This window comes from Lissotriton vulgaris, chromosome 2_1, assembly GCF_964263255.1.
Source record: "Lissotriton vulgaris chromosome 2_1, aLisVul1.2, whole genome shotgun sequence".
Lineage (NCBI taxonomy): Eukaryota > Metazoa > Chordata > Amphibia > Caudata > Salamandridae > Lissotriton > Lissotriton vulgaris.
Window position 1 is genome coordinate 731730640 of NC_141687.1, and position 20242 is coordinate 731750881.

A 20242-nucleotide genomic window follows, 5' to 3' on the forward strand; every position below is an offset into this window, starting at 1 on the left:
AGTACCCCAACTTTATAGCTTTCATTAGTTCCGACCGGCCATCCCCTGGAAGACCTTCAATTTAATCTTCTTAAAAAACTTGGGATTCCCGAATTTAAACAAGAAGCCTGACTGACTAACTCCTTCCCCTTTAAGCAGAGCTGAATACAAGGTCCCAACCCCAAAATCAGAAGGCATCTTTAACAGCATTCGGGCATGGGACAACTGGAACGCCCATGCATACATTTGCAGGTCTGGAGCTGCCAACCCACCCTTCTCCCTGCGTCGCCTAAGTTTCTTCCAAGCAATCCTTGGAAGATGCTTGTCCCAAATAAAGGATATAATTTCCGCCTGTAATTTTACTAACAAAGATGGATCACAATATAACGGGATGATATTAAATAAAAAAGAAACTTTAGGTAAAATCGACATTTTAATCAAATTAACTCTCCCTATTAAAGATAATGGAAGTTGAGCCCATGCTTGCATAAGTTTGCGACAATCTTTTGCAACAGCAGAAAAATTTGTTGTAGCAATTTGATTAATGTCTTGCACAATACTAAGACCCAGATAACGCATACTAGACCCAGACTGTATACTAGTGTCACTCTCATCATCGTTCCAGACAATCATCTCGGTTTTTGCGGCATTAATCTTGTACCCAGAGGCTCCCCCAAATTCCAAAGCAGCTTTTAAAACTGCAGTAAGTGCAGTATGGAACTCAGATGAAAAGATGAGGACATTGTCCGCGTACAGGGCCACTTTCCTCTCCCATCCCCTATAGAGAAAAGGTTTGATGGTAATATCCTCCCTCAATTGTTGAGCAAAGGGTTCAATATATAGATCGAATAGGAGAGGGGAGAGTGGGCAGCCCTGCCGCGTCCCCCTTGAGATGTTAAAGGGGTCCGATAGGTCTCCATTAACCAGAACGCGAGCAGTGGGGCTCTGATTTAGAAGACTGACAGCCCGACGGAAGCCCCCACCTATGTTAAACTTGGCCAAGGCCCCCGACAGGTATAACCAGTTCACCTCGTCGAAGGCATTTGTTGCATCCAACGTGAGAGCAGCAAAAGGGAGGGCCTCGGCCAATGCCAAGTCGATGACCCCTATCAGCTAGTATGTCAGCTTGTATAATTGATGCCCCTTTACGAACCCCTTCTGGTCGTGATGTAGGACATCAGGGGCCACCAAAGCCAGCCTCTTTGCGAGAACTGTAGCAAAGATTAGCAGCTGGCTTCCCCGGTCTCAAGATCAGGGTAATTGAGGCAATGTCCCAGGATGCAGGGGGACGCTGACCGCCCAGTAGGATTTGATCGAACAAGATGGTAAGAAAGGACACTATTTCTTGTTCCAAGGCTCTATAAATTTCGGCTGGGAGCCCATCGGGTCCTGCAGCCTTCCCTTTCTTACCATTTTGGATGGCTATCCTGGCCTCTTCCTCTGAGATATCACTATCCAAAAATAATCGCTGCTCGGCAGAGAGTGCCAGAAGTGAGATTCCACTCAACCAACCCTCAATGAGCTCTGGATCGATTTTATTATCCTCATGGTAAATTGTTTGAAAGAACTCTCTAAAAGCCTGTCTAATATTTTCATCTGAGGAATTTGTAGTGTTGTTAACAGTAATTGAGTCTATATTACTACGGACCTGATCTGTTTTGGTCTTCCAAGCCAATAGCTTTACTGCTCCTTCGCCATACTGAAAATGGGCTATCTTACTAGCCTCCCATTTCTGCTGGATTCTTTGGTTCAACACCGAGCCCAATTGACCTTTCAAAGCTAGTAGTTGGTTATAAAGCGGGTTTAACACGGAGTCAGGAGAGGAAATATTGGCGTCTATATCGAGTTGTATTTTTGCTATATTTGCTTCAATAGAAACAACTTCCTCCTTATACTGTTTCCTATGATATGACACCTTACCAGTCATAAGACCCCTCAAAAAAGCCTTGAAGGAGTCCCAAACAACTCCAGAGGCCGCCAAACCAATATTAACTCTCATAAAGTTATGGGCTTCAGTTTTGAGAAACAAAAAATCATCTAGGTGTGAGAGTAAAGAGCGATCAAATGACCAACTCCTGGGGGAAATCTTAGTAGGCCCCACAAGTTCCATAAAGACCGCTGAGTGGTCGGATAGGTGTAAAGGGAGGTAGATAATACTCTTAACGGAATCTACCAATCTCTGACTGATTAATATGTAGTCTATTCTAGACTGATGGTGGTATTTGTAATTCCGAAAGGATATACCCTGTTGCTGTCCTGACCTTACTCTCCAGATAGCTACATACCACTGTTGCTTCATTGAGCTAAGCAGAAAGGTCCTAGTTTTAGAGAGAGCTAGGGAACGACTATTAGGGGATTTATCTAAAGAAAAAAAAAAGTGAGTGAAGTAAGCTGACCCACTGCCCCATGCTGTATGCTGTAGTGGCAGAAGCAAACTGTGAGTGACACACAATGACTGATGAAAGCCTCTTTAAGTAGGTATATTAAACATAGCATTTTAGTAGAGTCAAAAGGTCTTGGCTTACACCAGATGCAACAAGCATTTGCAATGCAATCGGTCTCGCCTTTGGGACCTTATATGTATTTAGCTATGCAGCACATTAAGCTGGGTGCTAAAACATCTACTGTTCTTTAACATGGAGGGAAAGTAAGCATCAAAATGCGAGAAATATTGCCTTTCATCGGGAAATGGTATAGTCCAAAGCTCTGTTTTGAATATAAAATCAGGGCCTTCGGTGGTCGTATCACTGAATAATTACAAGATTTGAAAAAATATTATTGTCTACGAGTGCTCGTGGAAGACAATTTTTAGGGACTGGAATCTAAAAAATGCTAAAGTGGTTCTGGTATTTTACTGAACTCTGTTGGTTGTTTTCTATCAAGGAAGTTAAATAGAGGCAGTTGCCAGAAAAATTAAAAAAAATAAAGTCTCTAAGCAGAAAGCAATTCTGGTATTTTACTGAGCTCTGCTGGTCGTTTTCTATTAAGACAGTTAAATAGAAGCAGTTGAATGGAAAAAAAGTTCCTAAGCAGAAGCAGACAAGTCCTAGGGCTGATCTCCAGAGCCCACAAAGTACATACACATATAAGTATATAATAAGTAGATACTAAAGTATATACATGAGGTCTCGAATGCTCAACGTAAAAATTCATGGAACATGATGGTCAGGGCTATTATTCAAAATCAATGTTCTAGTTTCTTATATAGCGTAGCCTATCTGTTTTAGCAAAAAAACATTTTTTAAAGTTTACTTTGTTAAAAATTATGTTGAAATGACCAGAAAATTATTTATTAGGAGATTGTGATACCAGCTCCTTCACACAGATATTGACATTTGAAAACACATAAAAAAGAGTCACGCGACCACTCCAAGGGCATGTAAATAGTGAATGCCCCACTAAGCAAAAGGATTGTAACATACCATATAAATAATGTTAGAGCAGATGATATGGATGGGTTTACGAATGTGGTCAGTGACATGCAAAATGGTGGTCTTGAAAGTCACAAAAGGCAATGCTTTCATGGTTGAAGTGAATTTTAACTGTGATGGGAGAACAGAGCATGCTGGCAGATGATGGCCTGGGCATAATAAGAATACACTGGAGGTTCCTTTTGTTGCACTAAGGAAAATTAGTTTAACGAGAAAACAGAAATGTGAGGGTAATTCTGACAATGCTACACAGAATACTATTCTCGATCAATGGTGAGGGAGGAAGGAATTCGTGATCCGTTCAATTCCCTTGAATAAACATCAACTAATCAAAAGCGGAAGGATCACTTGTCCTACATTAGAGGATCACTTGTCCTGCACAACATTGGGTATGCAGTCTCGGTTCTAGTCCCAATAAAAAAACCCTCATTAACGTGTTGTTTGGTGGTTGTCTCTGAGCGGTATATTTACGTTCTCCGCTTCTTACACACGTTTTCGCAAAATCATGGGGTTTAGTGGTTTTGCAACCTCCACCAGGAGGTAATACCCTTTGTTATAACAGTAGTGACCAGAAATGGTGCTCGTGAGGTAGTGAGGTGAATTTAAAAGTCTCTTGGTTCCGGATATAACTTTTTATTCGTTCCGGGGTCTTTTGAGACAATAAAACTGATGTAGGTGATTGAGGAGCTTGTTATGGCTCTATCACGCAACAATTGTGAAAAAGGTCGACATGTTTCAGCCCTTGTTCGCCTAAAGGTCGGGTGGGCTTTCTTCAGGACCAGGGTGAGGTGAAAAAGGTGAAGGATACTCCTAAGAATTACTTGGTGTATCTTGTTTCAGAACATCATTTATTGTTGTTCTGATAAGGTCCTTTATTGGTACCTATGAGAGAAGGATGTATAGAAAGTAATAACTAAAATAAAACAAAACAAAGGGAAGGGATATGGGAAAACTGCAACATTATGTACGGTGACATACACTATCCAGTGTGGTAGGGTATGATCGATTTCGTACTGGCTCTCCAACCCCTGTATAATGGGTCAGGTCAACTCTCTCGGTGGCTTAGGCAAACTGAATATTGATCAACAGTCGGGTTTATGCATGGATATTGACTGTATCGATGTTAAGTAAAAAGCGTATATCATTTCTCTTTTATGGGCACATTCATTGGTTCTCATCAGTCATTCACTCATTCATTTTTAGTCTTGAAGGCGTATTTCATGTACCTCCTTGTTTCATAATTCATACATCCACCATATATTCAGGGAAATGGTTCACATGGCAAATATAAATAACACCCTATCAAGTGTCATTCCAGCATGCAATTAGCTGCGTCGTGCTTTTTTTCTGATGCTTTCTTTTGTTTGCGAGGGCATGCGTATAGTAAACCAACTTCATGGTATTCAAGTGCGTGATAATGCGCGCTAGTGCGACGCGTGCTCTCATCATTCACATACCTTATTATTGGTCTATTCTGACCTCATCGGAATCTGTGTGGGTCAGCGGGGCCTAATATAACAAAATAGATCTTAGTACGTCTTGTTGTCAGAGTGATACATTACGGTTTAGTAGCGGTCGTTCTCTCTGCTACCTTCGGCCACCTCGTCACTCGTCTTGTGCTGACTCTGCCACTTCAGTCCCGGAACTCGTTCTACTTCCGGGTTCAGTGTTTTAGTATTGGAGGTTCGTGTGGAAGGGTAAACATGGTCAAAAGACTACGCTGAGTCTTTTTTTGTGATAAGGTGTCAGTTCCGAGATATTTTTTTAAAAAAATTTATTAGTTGGTAATCCTTATGAATTGATAAATCGCACTTTTTACGATTATTTAAAGGGTTGTTATTTTAGAAAATGCCATGATTTCTGAAGTCAGTTGTTATTGAATGTATCAGTAGTTCCCTTTCACTTATAGATACTCCCCCATGGGATGCTATCATTTAGTCCTTCACGATCTGTGCCCAATCTGTGCACCCATCTTTGCTCTTTCTCGAAGAGAATGTTTTCTGCATTGTGGTCTTTTTGGGACAGGGTTTCCAAGACAACCCAGGTTAGGTCATTTACTGTGTGTCTCGCCTCCAAAAAATGTGTTGACATTTTGGTTGTTGCTTTTTTACATTTAATGTTGCTTTTGTGTTCACATAGGCGAAGCTTCACTTTCCTACACGTCATGCCTATGTAACGTTTGTCGCAGGGGCATGTGATCATATAGATCACATGGCTTGTATTACAGTTAGTGTGATTCCGTAGTTGCCATTTCAGATTTGGTAATAGTTGAATCTCCTTTGTTACCTTCGTTAGGTGGCAGACTGAGCAGGAACCACAGGGATAATGACCAATGACTGGGTTGGTATTCCAAGGTGACATCATTATTGCTGTTTGTTTTTTCGGTTGGGGCCTGGTATGTACAAGTATATCTTTTAAGTTTTTGGTCCTTTTATTTGCAAACCTGGGTTTGGGCCATTTGATATTCGCAGATGTCAAAATTCTCCAGTTTTTGTTCACACTTTTTTTTAAATTGTTGCTTCCAGGACCATACGTAGTTACACATGTCAAAGTATCTGTGTCTGGTTCATGTATGGCAGGTTCTAGGAGTCCGTCTCTGTTTTGATTGCGTGCTCTCTTCTTGCATTTTTCAATAATTCTTGATGGGTAATTCCTGTCTCTAAGTTTTTCACTGAGTTCATTCGCTTGTTTTTTGTATTCTGTGGTCTCACTGCAATTCCTGCGTAACCTCAGGAATTGGCTATAGGGGAGATTTTCCCTAAGTGGTCTCGGGTGATAGCTTGAGAAGTAGAGTAAACTGTTTTTGGATGTTGGTTTGTGGTAAGTTTTTGTTTGTAGAGAGGACCCTTCTGCGTAAATGGTAATATCCAGAAAATCTAGATGTTTTTTATTGGCTGTGTACGTAAACTTCAGCCACTCATCACATGTGTTTATCCAATTGTGAAAGTTTTTCAAACTCTCCATATCTCCCTCCCAAATCAGTATGACGTCGTCTATATAACGACGCCAAAACAGGATTTGTTTTTGGAAGGGATTTGTCGGGTTGTTGATATACTGTGCCTCGAAGCTACTCACATACAGCCCGGTTACGCTAGGCGCAAAAGAGCTGCCCATAGACGTGCCATGGCATTGCAAATACATGGTGTCATTATACAGGAAGTAGTTTTCTGTAAGTGCCATCTTGCAGCATTCTAACACGAAGTGTCTTGGAGTTTTGTAATCCCAGTCCAATTCAAAGAGAGTTGTTTCTAACATCTCTAGAGTCTGTTGTTGAGGTAAGCTCGTATAGAGGCTCTCAACGTCTAATCCAACTAACAGCATAGTTTCTTCTGAATAGTTGAGAGTCTTTAAGAGATTGAGTAGATCCCGGGTGTCTTGTAGGTAGGTTGGTGTTCTCTGGACGATTGGTTTTAAATATTGGTCCGCGAATTGAGACAGTGGTTCTAGTGCTGAACCAATTCCAGACACTATGGGTCTTCCTGGTGGTGGAGTGCGTTCCTTATGCGTCTTTGGTAAGGAATAAAAATACGGAATTCGAGGGTTAGTTGTTTCCAAGAATTCTGCTTCTTTTTTAGAAATCCAGTTGTTTAATTCTGCTTCCTCAGTCATCAATTTTATCGTCATTTGTAGTCTTGATGTAGGATCAGTGTCTATCTTGCGGTAAAATTTTTGATCAGATAGAAGGTCCAGGCATTGTTGGTTGTACCCTTCTTTTTGTGAGGAGTACAATCCCTCCCCCTTTGTCCGCTTGTTTTATGATTATGTCTTTATCCTCTTTTAGTTCTTTCAGGGCCTGTTGTTCTACCCTTGATAGGTTTTGAAAAGGTCTTTTGATGGTCTCTTGCAAATTATCTATGTCCTTCATCAATGCTTGTTCGAAAGTTATTATTTCGATGGGTACTTGTGAGTTCAGAGGACAGAAAGTGGATTTTTTGCGAAGGGTAGTATCTCCATCTGATGTGTAGGGAGGTTGATTTTCAAAAAAGGATTTGAGTTTTAGTTTTCGGCAGAATTCAGCTGCTTCACACTTCATTTTGAAAACATCTAGGTTTGGTGTTGGCACATAACCAAGTCCTTTGTTGACTACATTTTCTTGATCTTTTGTCAGGACTTTGTCTGACAGATTCACTATGAGGTTGTTGTGCTCGTTCCCGCTCTTCCTTTGGTTACACTCCTGGTTTGTACTTGTCGCGGTTGCTCCTGCTAGGTTACTCCTCTTTGTCGTGGTCCTCGGCTGTTCTGGCCTCTCCCTAAAAAAGAACGCCCTTGTTGGAAATTCTGTTGTTGCATTGCATGATTCATTGGGGTTGGGCCCTGGAAATAAGGGTCCACCCACCCCTGAAAGTGAGGATTGAAAGGCAGAAAGGGGATCATTTGGTGATACATTGGGTATTGAGGTATCCGCCACTGGTTGCGTCCTCGTCTATTGCCTCTCCTGTTGCGGTTCCTTCCTCTGTAGTTCGTGGAAGACTCATCTCCGCTCCAATCTGACCCGTCGGTGGAAGAGCCACTGTTGGAGCCATTATTGGATATATTCTCATTGGGATCGAAATCCTTGCTACTGTATGGGTGGATTTTCTCCAAGGAAAATTTCTTTAGTTCTCTTCCCAATTTTTGTAGCTTCTGTTGTGTAAGGTATTCCTGGGTCTGCTTCATTTCTTTGTTGATTTCTTCTAATCGGTCTTTGTATACCGTTATGTGTACCATGTTATTCAGTTTGGTCTCTATGACTTGTATTTTGATTGTTAGTTCATCAGTGATTTTTGTGGCTGTTTTTATTATCAGTACTAAATAATCACAGGTACATTTCCAAGAAATAGCTGACCAGTCTTTACGAAAGGCTAGGTTCTTGAGGAAAATACGTGGAGCGTTGGTTACCCAAAGTCCTTTGGGTGCTGCGTTAACCCTCAAGTACTCGGTCATTATTATCCCGTGGACCGCTGTCCTTACTTGTTCTTTTTTGAGTTCAGTTAGTTCATCCCATTCAGTATTATTTGCCAAAGTCTGAGAGAGGTCCTTATCCAGTAACAGTTGAGGTCGAGCGAGTATTTCATCAATTTCCTCGGTTGAGGAATATGATACTGAGGGGACTGCAATATTCAAAGGAGGTGCAGAATGCCAATTCTATCCCTAAGCAGCCTCCCTTCTCTTCTCCCATCCTAACTTTATCATATGCCTCCTTTTTCTCTCATTTTCTGGCCCAATCCCTGTCAGTATCATCAACATCATCTGATTCGAACATGGGGCTCAGGATTTCAGGGTGTTGTTGGTACAGCTACATCAGGATAAAAGTCAGTCGGCTATTATCCACCCTTTCTTTCTTTCAAAGTGAACGGGGAAAATTCCTAGGTAAGAAACATAAGAGTCAGTACATGCTTAGGCTAAAACAACTGCAAAAGCTTAGGGAAGGACTTATTCAGTCTCAACAGAGAAAAACTTTGAAGGAAACTCAGTTGAATCCACAGATGAGTTCATGCCTACTTCTTTCAAATGGGTTCCGCCCATTTTGTTTGCCAGGATTTGTTTTTTAGCTATTGATCACCCAGTTTTTGGACCTTTACTGTGGCTGAGTCTCACTATCTTAATCTCACTCACAGTAATGTCATGATAAATTGGACTGAGTGTGCTTACAGCAAGTGTCCACCGTTTAAGATAAGGCCTCTGCAGCACAGTTAGGGCAAGGGGCACTGGGCTGGTTACACATGAGCATGTAAGAGTACTGTTGTGCGCAGCCTGATAGCTGCACACAGGTAACTTGCCTGTAACAGTTTTAAACTGCAAATTCAACCTGTAAAACAAACCCCTTTTGACAAGCCTAAACCTTCCTTTTAAATAGGAATAAGGCACCCTCTAAGTAGACCTGAAAGCCCATGAAGACAAGGTGCATGATATTTGAAAGCAGGACATGTAAAAATTAATGATGGACATGTCCTTACAGTGAAATATCCTAGAAATCTATTTTTACTTTGGCAAGTCTGGGGCCTTTTGTAGGAAAACATTAGGCTACATTTAAATAGTAATTTTAAATCTCAATGGTCAAGTCATATTTAATTTACTATTTTGGAAATAATTTTATGTTTCACATCTTTTTATTGATGTTTCAACGAATAAAAACAAATTACCCATAGATGGGTCAATTAAAGGTGAATGCACATGTACAGCAATATCATACCTAGTATAGGGTTATAAACATAACCTACATTTGCAAAACAGCTCCCCCTCCAACCCTCAGTCCCTCCGCTTGTCGCAAATATCCTCTTCGATCATAGCTAACTCTACTGCAGGGGATACAAGTGTATTGCTTCCAATTCTGCTTGTCCGGTTTCTCATGAAATGGAACGACCTGCCAGTCCTATATTTCAGCCTGTACTGGGTCAGTAAGTCTTAGTACTTTCAAATGGGACTAGTAATTTCTTTGATTTCTGTGTACAACACATTCAAACATGGTTTCCAAATTTTCTGAAACTGTTCTTGTTTTCCCACCACTGAATGTGAATAGTGTAGGATGAGCTCTGCCTAATGTGGATTAGAAGGCATTATGCAATCCTTCCACTGCATTGTTTTTTTTTGCCTACTGTGCCAAGTTGCTGCCGTAGACATTCAACCATGGTATGTGGAATTTTAGCTGGCGTCTTTGTCCTGATCTAGGTCATCCTTCCACTCATTGTCGTCAAAGTAGTACATTAGGGGAGTAAGTTTGCCTTTGTTATTTTGGTAATAGGGACTTTCCTTTAGTAAGATGACTGGCACCATGGGGCAAGACTAGGAGAAGAATGAGCACCATGCTAAGGACAATAACATAACATGATGTGAACTATTAAATACAAGTCTTCAAAGTGGCTTCAAATTAAGAGGAATTCTACAAATATTTTCACACCAGCTGAAATATGTGTTTTCCCAGCAATTCCCTTAACAGCTATCAAAATATGCCAAATTAAGCAGCACTTACCCAAAATCCTACAAGAAAAATCATATCAATGCTAACTATCCTGGTCCTCATTCTACCTTAAGGTCGAATTCGATGCAGTAATCACTTTTCTGAGGCATGTTGTAATTAGAGGATGTGTAATTACTGCACAATCCTGAGACCACAGAGTCCATCTTGTCCACAAGTATCATATGTTACTCCTAGTTATGTTTTATACACTGCATTCCATGACATCTTAGAAGGGCTGCTGACCCTCCACGTCAAAGAAATGAGACATAAGATGAAAATGTGATTTGGCCAATTCAAAGGGCACTTAGAGGTAAAGCCATGTTTTGAACCCAGAGATCCACTGGACAATCCAATGGCCTAACACCTCTGAGCTTCAATCTTCTTAGTAGAAAAGTGCACCACGAAAATATGAGTGCAGTCCGCTTAACCAGTTGCCTGTTGGTCATACACTGTGACTGATATCCAAGTATCACTGTATTTCCACATAGAGCATGACATCTTTGTGAACAGTGTTACAGCAAACAAATGATGGACGGAATACTGACAATGCAAAAATTCTCCCCAACTCAAAAGATCTGGGTTAAATCCATTGTTCTTTTGCCCACTACACCACCCCAGTTTGGACTCAGCTATATACAAATCGGTCTTGACCCTGTGCCCCATGGGAACAGTCCAGACCGAACTGCCAGGCCAGGTCCTCCCTGGACCGGAAACAAGCATCTTGGGACCGGTTTCAGGGTATGTCACCCTTCTTCAGCCAGGCTTCCTTGAATCCAGTGGCACAGTGAGCAACGGACCTACGTCTGGGCATACCCATCCCACTTAGGGAGAAAAGTGTTACAGCAAACAAATGATGGATGGAATGCTGACAATGGAAACATTCTCCCCCAGCCAAAAGATCTGGGTTAAATCCATTGTTCTATTGCCACTACGCCACCCCAGGTTGGCCTGGCAGTTCGGGCTGAACAGTTCCCATTTGGGCGCAGGGTCAAGACTGACTTGCATATGGCTGGGTCCAAACTGGAATGGCATGGTGAGCAAAAAAATGATGGATTTAGGCCCAGATCTCTGTACTGGGGTGAATGTATGGCATTTTTCTGCATTCTGTCCATCAATTGTTCTTTTTGCATTTGTCACCCGAGTGGAACGGGTATGCCCAGACGTGGGTCCCATGCGCTCCATGCCACTGGAGTCAAGCTATCCTGGCTGACAAGGGCTGAAAGCCCGAAACCGGTCCTAGGATGCTTGTTTCCAGTCCAGGGAGGACCTGGCCTGGCAGTTTGGGCTGGACTGTTCCCATTGGGGCGCAGGGTCAAGACTGATTTGCATATGGCTCGGTCCAAACTGGAATGGCATAGTGAGCAAAAAACGATGGATTAAGGCCCAGATCTCTGTACTGGGGTGAATGTATGACATTGTTCTGCATTCTGTCCATCAATTGTTCGATTTACCTTTGTGAACAGGGCACCCTGAATGGCGGTTGTTTATGCTTCTTACAAGGCTGGGTAACTTTGGTAGTATGTCTAGTATTCAGACACATAGAGCGCACAGATGTTTCACAGATAAACCTTACAGTAAGCTATCACAGTACCCAACAGCAAGCAGTCACCGCCGACAAACAGATCACATACAACTTTATATGCCTGGCAATGGACGTATCTATCGACCAGATGGGCAAGCAATTAGCATTGTCTTCGACTCTTACTTATTAAGCATCGAGTCAAACACTGACGTCTCACTGAAAAACGTATAGCCACCGAACAAATAACACCAAAAGGGCACAGCACCAGTAAAACACCATCAAAAGCTCCCTCAAGCTCCAGTCTGCAGCAGCAACCCTGAGACCCTGTGGATAATAACAGGGTCGCTGAAAGCGATGGTTGGATGTGCTCTAACATAACATAATGCAATACAGCGTAACAAACACACACACAAAGAGCATCTCGTGTGTACCACTTCCTACGTTTTCTGTTTATATGAAATGTCTTTAATCTTAAGACACATCAAGGCGTGAGAGCGAGCAGCCAGAGTGCAGGGTGAGTGCCTTGACATTTGACTTGCGCACGCTTCAAACTAGCCGACAAGGAGCCTCAGTAACTTATAGCAACCGAGAGCCAATAGCAGCAGCGGCATCCCCTTGCTGCCATGGCGATCCCAGCTCACCATGGCAGCAGCAGCAGGATCTGAAGCAAGTCTTTTAAGGCACGGACCACAAGGCATGTTCTTTATGATAGCGGTTCAAACACCGAGAGCCTTCCTTCGTGATGCTGTGCTCTCTGAAATTGCGGGTTGCATCGGAAGAAAAAACAGCAGCATGCATTCAGAGTCCAATTTCACAGCCAATCATTTGATTAATGAGCCACGCGTTCCAGGGCAGTCCATGGTGAGTAATTAAGTCATCTATATCCACATGAAACCTTGAAAAAAGACCCTCCATGTAAATGCAGAATGGAAGCATGCTACACCAAAGCAGCCATAAGTACAAAAATGTTCAAAGGATGTGATAGAACACAATGGAAATTTAGAATTTGTGCAAAGCAGAGTTGAACCTGTAAAACGTTAAAAGCTTCAACCTTTGTCTAACAATAGTGTACGAATACATGTAAGACATATTGCCCCGATTACTGTAACAGGAACTCATGCAGTATGCTGAAGTTTTCAAAGTACAAAACGACCTTCGCCAGGGGTAATTTGACTGGCATCAGCAGCATTGCATCGTCTATAAACAGTAATGCGGTGGGGGTGGGGGCGGAGGGGGAGTGCCTCTCTCCAGATTGTACAAGTCAGTTAGGAGGTCGCATGGTAAAGTAATATGGCATATTTGAGAGAAGCACTTACATAGGTGAGGGCCAGGAGACACTAGCTATTCAGATGGATTAGGTGGCTTGGTTACGGTGGACTTTTGCTAAAATTGTGGATAGTGGTATAGTTCAGTTAGGGAAAGCACAAGTCACATATCTTTCTCGTGCAGATAAGGCACATGTCAGGCTATGCTGGGGTGAATCCCTGCCTATTGAGTTAGCTCACTTGAGTTACTTCGTGCTGGTCATATAGTTTGGTTGGTCAAAGAAATACTGGTGGGGCATCTCAGCCTGTGTACTGCTAATACTCTGATGAAGCCTGAGGCTATTAGGTGGGAAGCTCCTGTAACCAGCAGGTGTTCAGCTCACAGGATGGTGAGGGGCATGGTATGTTTTGTTCCAGCCCAAGTGATGCCACCGTCGGCCGGCTCTCGTTAAGATAGCACCGTTGTCTCTGGCAAATGCGAAGAGAAAGCTCAAAAGGTTAGGCCACAGGTTTTGAGTTAGTTCAAGTGCTTAAGAAATGAGCACATGATGCATTTCACCTGGTGATAACATAGCGTGATGAACTGCGTGAGTGGTCGAGGCACTAGGTCGTGGCAATACACAGTTTATTTGGGATCCACAAAGGATGGAACAAAAGTTCAGTTAACTAGGGTACAGGCTAGTTACCAAACTAGTCTGTAAACAAAAAACAGTAACCCCAAGCATTGCATTAGCCAAGTGCCAGTCCTTGCTTTGTGAGACTAAGTTGGTAAAATAGTTCAGGGTGGGGCAGGGTTACATTGGTTATTTCACACGATGTAGAGATAGTTACATTGGAAATGAAGCAGACAAGGTTCTTAGCTCAGGAGGTGAAGGCACGCCTAGGAGGTGATGTTTTAGCTGTGCATTTTGAATTTGTATTCAGTTTATATTGCTCGGCTACGTAAGGTGCATCTGAATCCCCCTTGAGGTTTTAAGTTCACTTGTGTGAACACTTCGAGAACGTCATCACCCACAAGAATTTAAGGGCCGCCAGTACTTAGCTGCAGGTGGAGTCACGGAATTTAAGGTGGGCCTCTCCACCTGACCTGGTTGCTGCTTCTATCCGGTTCTTTCCATTTACATTGAAACAGACACGGTTTCAAAAATGACAATTGATAATATTTATCCTCATCTTTTATTGACTAGGAAGAGGTCACGTCTGTTCGGAGTCAAGGCAATCGCAGCTTCTCCTCTCCCCTCCAGCATCCCTCTGGCCCACCCTCACCCTCTCCCCGGTGTTCTCGCTCCACCACCTGTCTCCAGGTGTTTACAGCAGAGGAACCGGGGATCCGACCAGTCCTGGGAAGGAGTTCAGTGTGCACCCATCCCCCTCGCCCTCCTTCCTGGTGTGTACCACCGAATACATTTTATAGGGGTGAATCTGGTGCCTGGCTCCCTGGAGGGTTTGTGTGGGCGCTGCTTGTCTTAGCCTTCCCTCCCAGTGTGTATCCCCCATAGGCTGAACCTCGACACCTGCCCAGAGGGGCTGAGCGAGTGCTGCTCTTGCTTGCCTCTCTTATGGAGAGGGCTCCCCTCAGATTCTCTGTAGGGAGCAATCCGTGGCCTGACGCCCACGAGGGCTGAGTGAGTGTTGTTTACCCTCCTTCGCTGTGCTTGTGTGTACTCCCCAGAAATACTCTAGGGGGCCATGCCCCAGAAGGAGTTCTATGCAGCTCATCCCCCACCCCCAGTCCTGGCGTGTAACCTCAGCGTGATTCTTTACATGGGATCAAAATAGGTCCTGGCTTGCCCCCAGGTGGAGTTGTGTGCACCTCCTGCCTCTCAAACGCGAGGGAAACTGGGGCGATGGATGAACGTAGCGGATCAGTAAAGGGGGGTGTGGGTAGGCAGAGACAGGGCCGGTGGGGGAGGGCCGACGCGCATCTCTCACCTGTAAGGGATCCAGTCCGAGTAGTGCTTCGAAGTCATCGCTCACTCGCCGGCAGCGGCAGGCCCCTGAGCAGGAGATGAGACGCCGTCGCTGCCCCCCTCGCACCTTTGGGACGCAGCCGCAGCATCCTCCGGGCAGGCCAGCCGACCGGGGTGAGGAGGGGAGAGGGCGGCTTCAACCTCGGCGAGGGGGCGGTTTGACGCCCGGTGTCCCCCGAGCTGGCGCCTGTCCTCCGCTCACAGGGCTTCCCTCATTGTGTCCCTTTTGTGGGGGCGGATCCCGGGGAGGGCGAGCCTGTGGTGCACAAAGCTCCGAGCTGGGCTGACGCGCACCGAGCTCCGCTCCCCATCAGCGCCAGCCAGCCTCCCTCCAAAGCAGCAGCTTCAGCAGCAGCAACACGCGGTCCCACTCCACGGCGGGGCTGCAGAAATAACGGGCTCCTGACCCTGAGGCGGCAGTGGCAAAACGGCGCTCTGCCTACCTCTACAGCCCTGCTGTCAGCGCGGAGAAAAGAGAGCGCCGCTGAGCACCAGTCTCGGAGCGAGACGACAGGAGACAGGCAGCTCCTTTACCACCCAGCAGCCCCGTGCCAGATGCTGTCAGGACAGACACGGCGACAAACACCGCCTCAAAGAGCAAACGTGCCGCCGCCTGTCCTTCTCCACATGGCAAATGAAACCCCGGCGGCAAGGGTCACCGGGTGAATGAAGCCAGCGGTGCCCGTGTAACGTGTCACGGAATGAGCAGTGTGCCCCTCCCAAAAGCAGCGGCAGGAGGATGAGGGGAGGGAGTCAGTTGCTGCCAAGTCACTGTTCGGGATTCGCTCGCTGTCTCCCGAGAGCCGCTGTGTAGGCACCGAGGAGGGCGCGGTACTTCAAATGGACGAAGTTAAAAAAAGGAAAGGAATTGTTTCGCTTGCTGTACATTGACTTTCCAAATCGTCCATGTAGCAAGAGGATGTCAGATTCTGAAAGCAAGCGTTCAATGAAAGGTTGCCATTTTTGCTCACACTTCCAGGAGCCTAAAACACTATGCTACTACCTACACATTCGAGTGTACTGATTTATACGTGTGCGTTATGAGGCGGTAATTTTGGCTCGTAATTGATCAATTCACTGGGATGTCTCGCTCTCTTTATACGTAGCATCTAGCGATGTTTTAGACAGTTAAGGTACTTTATAAAGGCATTCACTCAATCATATAATGTATTACACAAGCCATGTACAATGAAAGGACTTATTACAAAGGAAGATTCCAAAAGTGTCAGATGTCTTAGAGTCTGGCTAAAGTCTCCAAACATAATAAACCTAATATAGAATGCTCCGGGAATGTGTAGTTTGCTTCTTCCACCACCAAAAGAGTCAAAACTAGAATACAAAAAATGTTTTGGTTGAAAAGAGGGTCAATGCTCTCACTGCCTGAATGGGAAAATTAATTTATAATTTAACGAGGTGTACTGTATTCTAGTCACTTTATAATAACTTTCTAAACATCACGTATTTCATTGCTAGTAGGACAACATTGAAAATGTTTTTTAGACATTGTCTAGAAACACCTCTAAGGGACCTCTCAAAAACACTGTGCTGTTGGTTCGATACATCATGCACATCAAACTGCAATTGCAGAAGGGCTTTCCTCCATCTCATTGTACACTATGGTCCCTAGTTATCATGGCATTTTAAATTACCCTGCTTCCTGAGGGTGTACTGTCAACATTTGCGCTATGGAATGGAATGGAAAGGTATTTGTAAAGCGCATGGCTACCATGAGGCCTCCCAGCGCTGATGAACTGATCTGTAGGTACACACTTTATCTGGATGGAAATAACAGTGTTTTCAGTCACTTTCGAAAGACCAGGTGGTTTTCTTACAGACGAATCTGATCCGGAAGAATTTTCCATCTTTTGGAGGCAACATAAGAGAATCGCTGTCCTCCACTTCTGGTTTTGCGGATTCTCAGAATGGTTGCCAGGCGTTTATTTCCAGATCGAAGTGCTCTATTAGGATGATAAGGAACAATAATTGACTGAAGTATTTGTGGAGATTTTGAGGTCATGATCTTGTGGGTGACACAGAGGGCCTTAAATTGTATTACCTCCTCGTTAGTCTTCCTCGCCCCCTGAGTTACAAAGTGAGCTTTAGCTCCACAACAGAACCCTCCAAAGCAAAAAGAAACCACCTCCCACCCCCTCCCAACATGGCCGACCAGTCCCACCTGACCTCTATAAGAGGCGGGCCGGCCCAACCAATCAGCCTGTTTTTTTTGTTCTGCACGAGTCTCTCCAGAGCACGGTACAGGTAAGATGGGCCGGCGTGAGCTGGCCCTGGGGTTTTAGGGTTGTGGACCTGCTCTAGCGGTCTCTGGTGCCTTATGCCTTAAAAATCCCCCCCCCCTCTTCCTTCCCCCGGTCCTGTGGGGCCGGTTAGGTGCTGCTGTAGCGTGCCAGGGGTCTACAGGGGGGGGGGGGCGGCCGGGGAGATGGGGTGTTGCTACATTCCCGTGTTTTCCCCAGGTCGTTACTATGGGACCCTGGCCACTGGGTGTGCTTTGGGTCCGGCGCTGGGGGTTTTCCTGTGTGTATGCGGGGGCCCCGGTTACCTTGAAACGCCTGGCGTGGGCCCTTGGGGCTCGCGCTGTAATAGCTGTGGACGAGGGCTGTGGATGCACGCGGTGGTGCGGCGTGTTTCCCTGGTACTCTTGGCTACTGTAGTACAGTGGTAGCGCGCATACTTTCCGTGGGGGAGGCGCCGGGTTCTATCCCCGGCGTCTCCAGGCCTTTGCCAGCCCCGAGCGCTTCCCGGCCATGCCAGACCGGGGGTCTGCCGGCGTGTATCACGCCTCGCCTGAGGCTCGCTGGGCATTTTGCATTTTCCGAGTGCCATTTGCTTCCTACCTCGTCGGCGGGCCCTCGGGGGCCCTGTGAGCCGGTTCCGGGAGCCTCGGGCCTCGGCGCTGGTCGCTTCCGCCTCCGGACGGGAACTTCAATTCCCTAGGTCCCGCGGCGGTGGGCTGCGCTGGGGTTGGCTAGGATTTCCCGCCTCTTGGGGGCGGGGCTTCACTCTGCCTGTTGCTGCCGGTGTAGCGGCCGGGGCGGTGAGGTGCTTTGACGGACGCGGCGGCTCGCGGTGCGGTGCAGGCGCCCTTGAGCAGGTAAGGCTCTGCCCCCACGAAGGTTCCGTTCCTGCTTGTGCAGTGTGGTTTTTCTGTTCCTCAGGCCCCCTCTGCTAGTGTATGCCGTCCTCGGGCGGCTTGGCTGCTGCACGGCGTGTCCCCGGCGCCTGGGGGAGACAGAGGTTCCGGGGACACATTTGCTTACATGAGCCTGAGGGGCCCGGTGACCTTGGTACGCCGGGCGTGGGTCCGTGGAGCTCGCGCTGTTCTGTCAGTGGGCCACTTTCTCCAACTTCTCCCGGCACGCGGACTCTTCAGGGTGCCGGGTTCGGCCTCATTGAGTCCTGGCCTCGACGGAGCCTTCCCTTTCCGGAGGTTCGGCGGCATTTATTAATAATAAAAATTTTTTTTTTTGCTCCATGGGAGTGGCGAAGTGTGGCCCAATGGTTAGAGCAGCAGACCCTGATGCAGCGGTCTAGCCCTGGACCAGGGTTCGATTCCCCGCCTCGGCAGGTCTTGGGCTCAAAATCCCACGGAACTGATAATTTAAAGTACTGAGGTACGAGGGCTCTGAAGTGGTTCTTGTGCCTCTGGGGCGGACTGCCCGCACAGGCCTGGGTTCGAATCCGCCCAGGGCTGTCGTGCTATCCCAGGAGGGGACCGTGGCACGGTTTTTTTCCTCACCTCGGTGCCTTGCCCACCCGTAGCCTCCCGTGCTGCTTCTCGTATTCCTCCACCTGGGGGTATCCGGGGGGGGTCGTCTCACTGGGGGTGCCAGGGTACCCCTGAGGCATTGGGCGCTTTCAGTGAAGGGGCTGGATCGGGCCTGGTTGGTCCCCGGTGGGGAGTCGGCCTGGGCATGCCGGGTGAGGTGGGCTTAGGGCTTTCATGCCGGCGCCTTGAGTCCCTTAGGGGGTGTTGGGCGCCTTCCTTGGTTCGCGAGGGTAGCTTGTGAGTGGTCCCTGTGCGGAGTGGTCACGCGCCAGGTTGTGGATTGTGCAGCAGACCCTGTTGCTGAGGTCTAGCCCGGGTCCGGGGTTCAGATCCCCGCCTCGCGGGGTCTTGGGCTCTAATTTTCCACCGACCGGTGTATCCTCGTCTCGGGGCCTATTCCTAGCTGGGTGCCCACTCTGCATCTCGGGGCATTTGCTTGCTTGTTCACCGTTGCGGCCCCCACAACGCTATGGATGCCCCTCCGCCTTGTGGGGGCCCGGGAGTGGACGCCTCACAGGGATCACCTGGAGGGTTCCACAGCGGTATTTTACGTCCCTAGGGGTGAGAGAGTCTCACCTTGTCTGGGGTGGGGCCCCTCGACGACCCCCCCCGGATTTCGGGGTATCCGCCTCCACGGGGGGCGCTCTGGACTACTCAGTTGCGAATTCTGGCTTTTCCCGGGCTCGGGATGGCCTTCTCCCACCCTGGGAATCGAGGCTGCGCCTCCGCTGCGTCCCTTCTTGGGACGTTGCTGTTAGAGTTCGTGGGCTCCTTGAGCTTACTGGCCGGTGTCCGGTCTTGCGATTTGCCGCGGGGGCCGCCTTCTCGGAAGGTTGGTGGTGCTCGCCTCAGCGGCACATTTGCTAACATTGGAACGATCTTGAGGGGTTTAGCAGGGCCCCTGCGCATGGTTGACACGTTCTTTCGTGTAGCGTTCCAATTGCCTTCTCCTTCCCTGGTCTCGACTGTGGGTCTTTCTGGGACCTTGGGTGGGGACGGGGCTCCTGGCCCGCCTGGTGGTTCTTAGTCGCCGGGTGTGGGTCTTGGGGTGCCCGGTCTGGCCGTGTGCTTCCTCACGGCCTCATGTTTGTCCCCCCCACATGGGAATGTGGCTTCACATCTGGCGGTGTCTCTCGGCCGTCGGCTTCCGGGCCTATGTAGGGTGGTCCCCTCGGTCCTCGTCTCGGGCTTGTCCTCCTTCGGGGGGGCGTGTGCCTGGTCCCGGTACTCCCCTCTGGTGCTTTCAGGGGGGGGGCGTCCTTTGGCGCCGGGCCGTTTGGAGGTCGTTGGGTTCTCCGGCGGACGCTCAGCTCCTCGTGCTATCGGGGGTTGCTGGATGTCTTCCTGGCCG

The 20242-nt window shown here is 46.9% G+C and overlaps 1 protein-coding gene and 1 non-coding gene across 4 annotated transcripts in view; one reads left to right on the forward strand and one right to left on the reverse strand.

The window, feature by feature from the left end:
• Window positions 1-20242, reverse strand: part of TUB (TUB bipartite transcription factor) — a 536930-nt gene that overhangs the window by 392038 nt on the left and 124650 nt on the right. The window contains exon 1 of one of the 3 annotated variants that reach the window (XM_086956015.1): window positions 15067-15809. The exons of 1 other annotated variant lie outside the window; for it this stretch is intronic. In XM_086956015.1, coding sequence (XP_086812141.1) covers window positions 15067-15104 — 38 coding nt within the window. In that variant the 5' untranslated portion in view covers window positions 15105-15809. Of the gene's footprint in view, window positions 1-15066; window positions 15810-20242 lie in introns of those variants that run through there. One more of the 3 variants, XM_086956016.1, reaches the window with a different exon arrangement.
• LOC147731058 (U6 spliceosomal RNA) lies at window positions 19731-19837 on the forward strand. Its single transcript, XR_015308877.1, has one exon. It is a non-coding gene; the product is annotated as a U6 spliceosomal RNA (small nuclear RNA).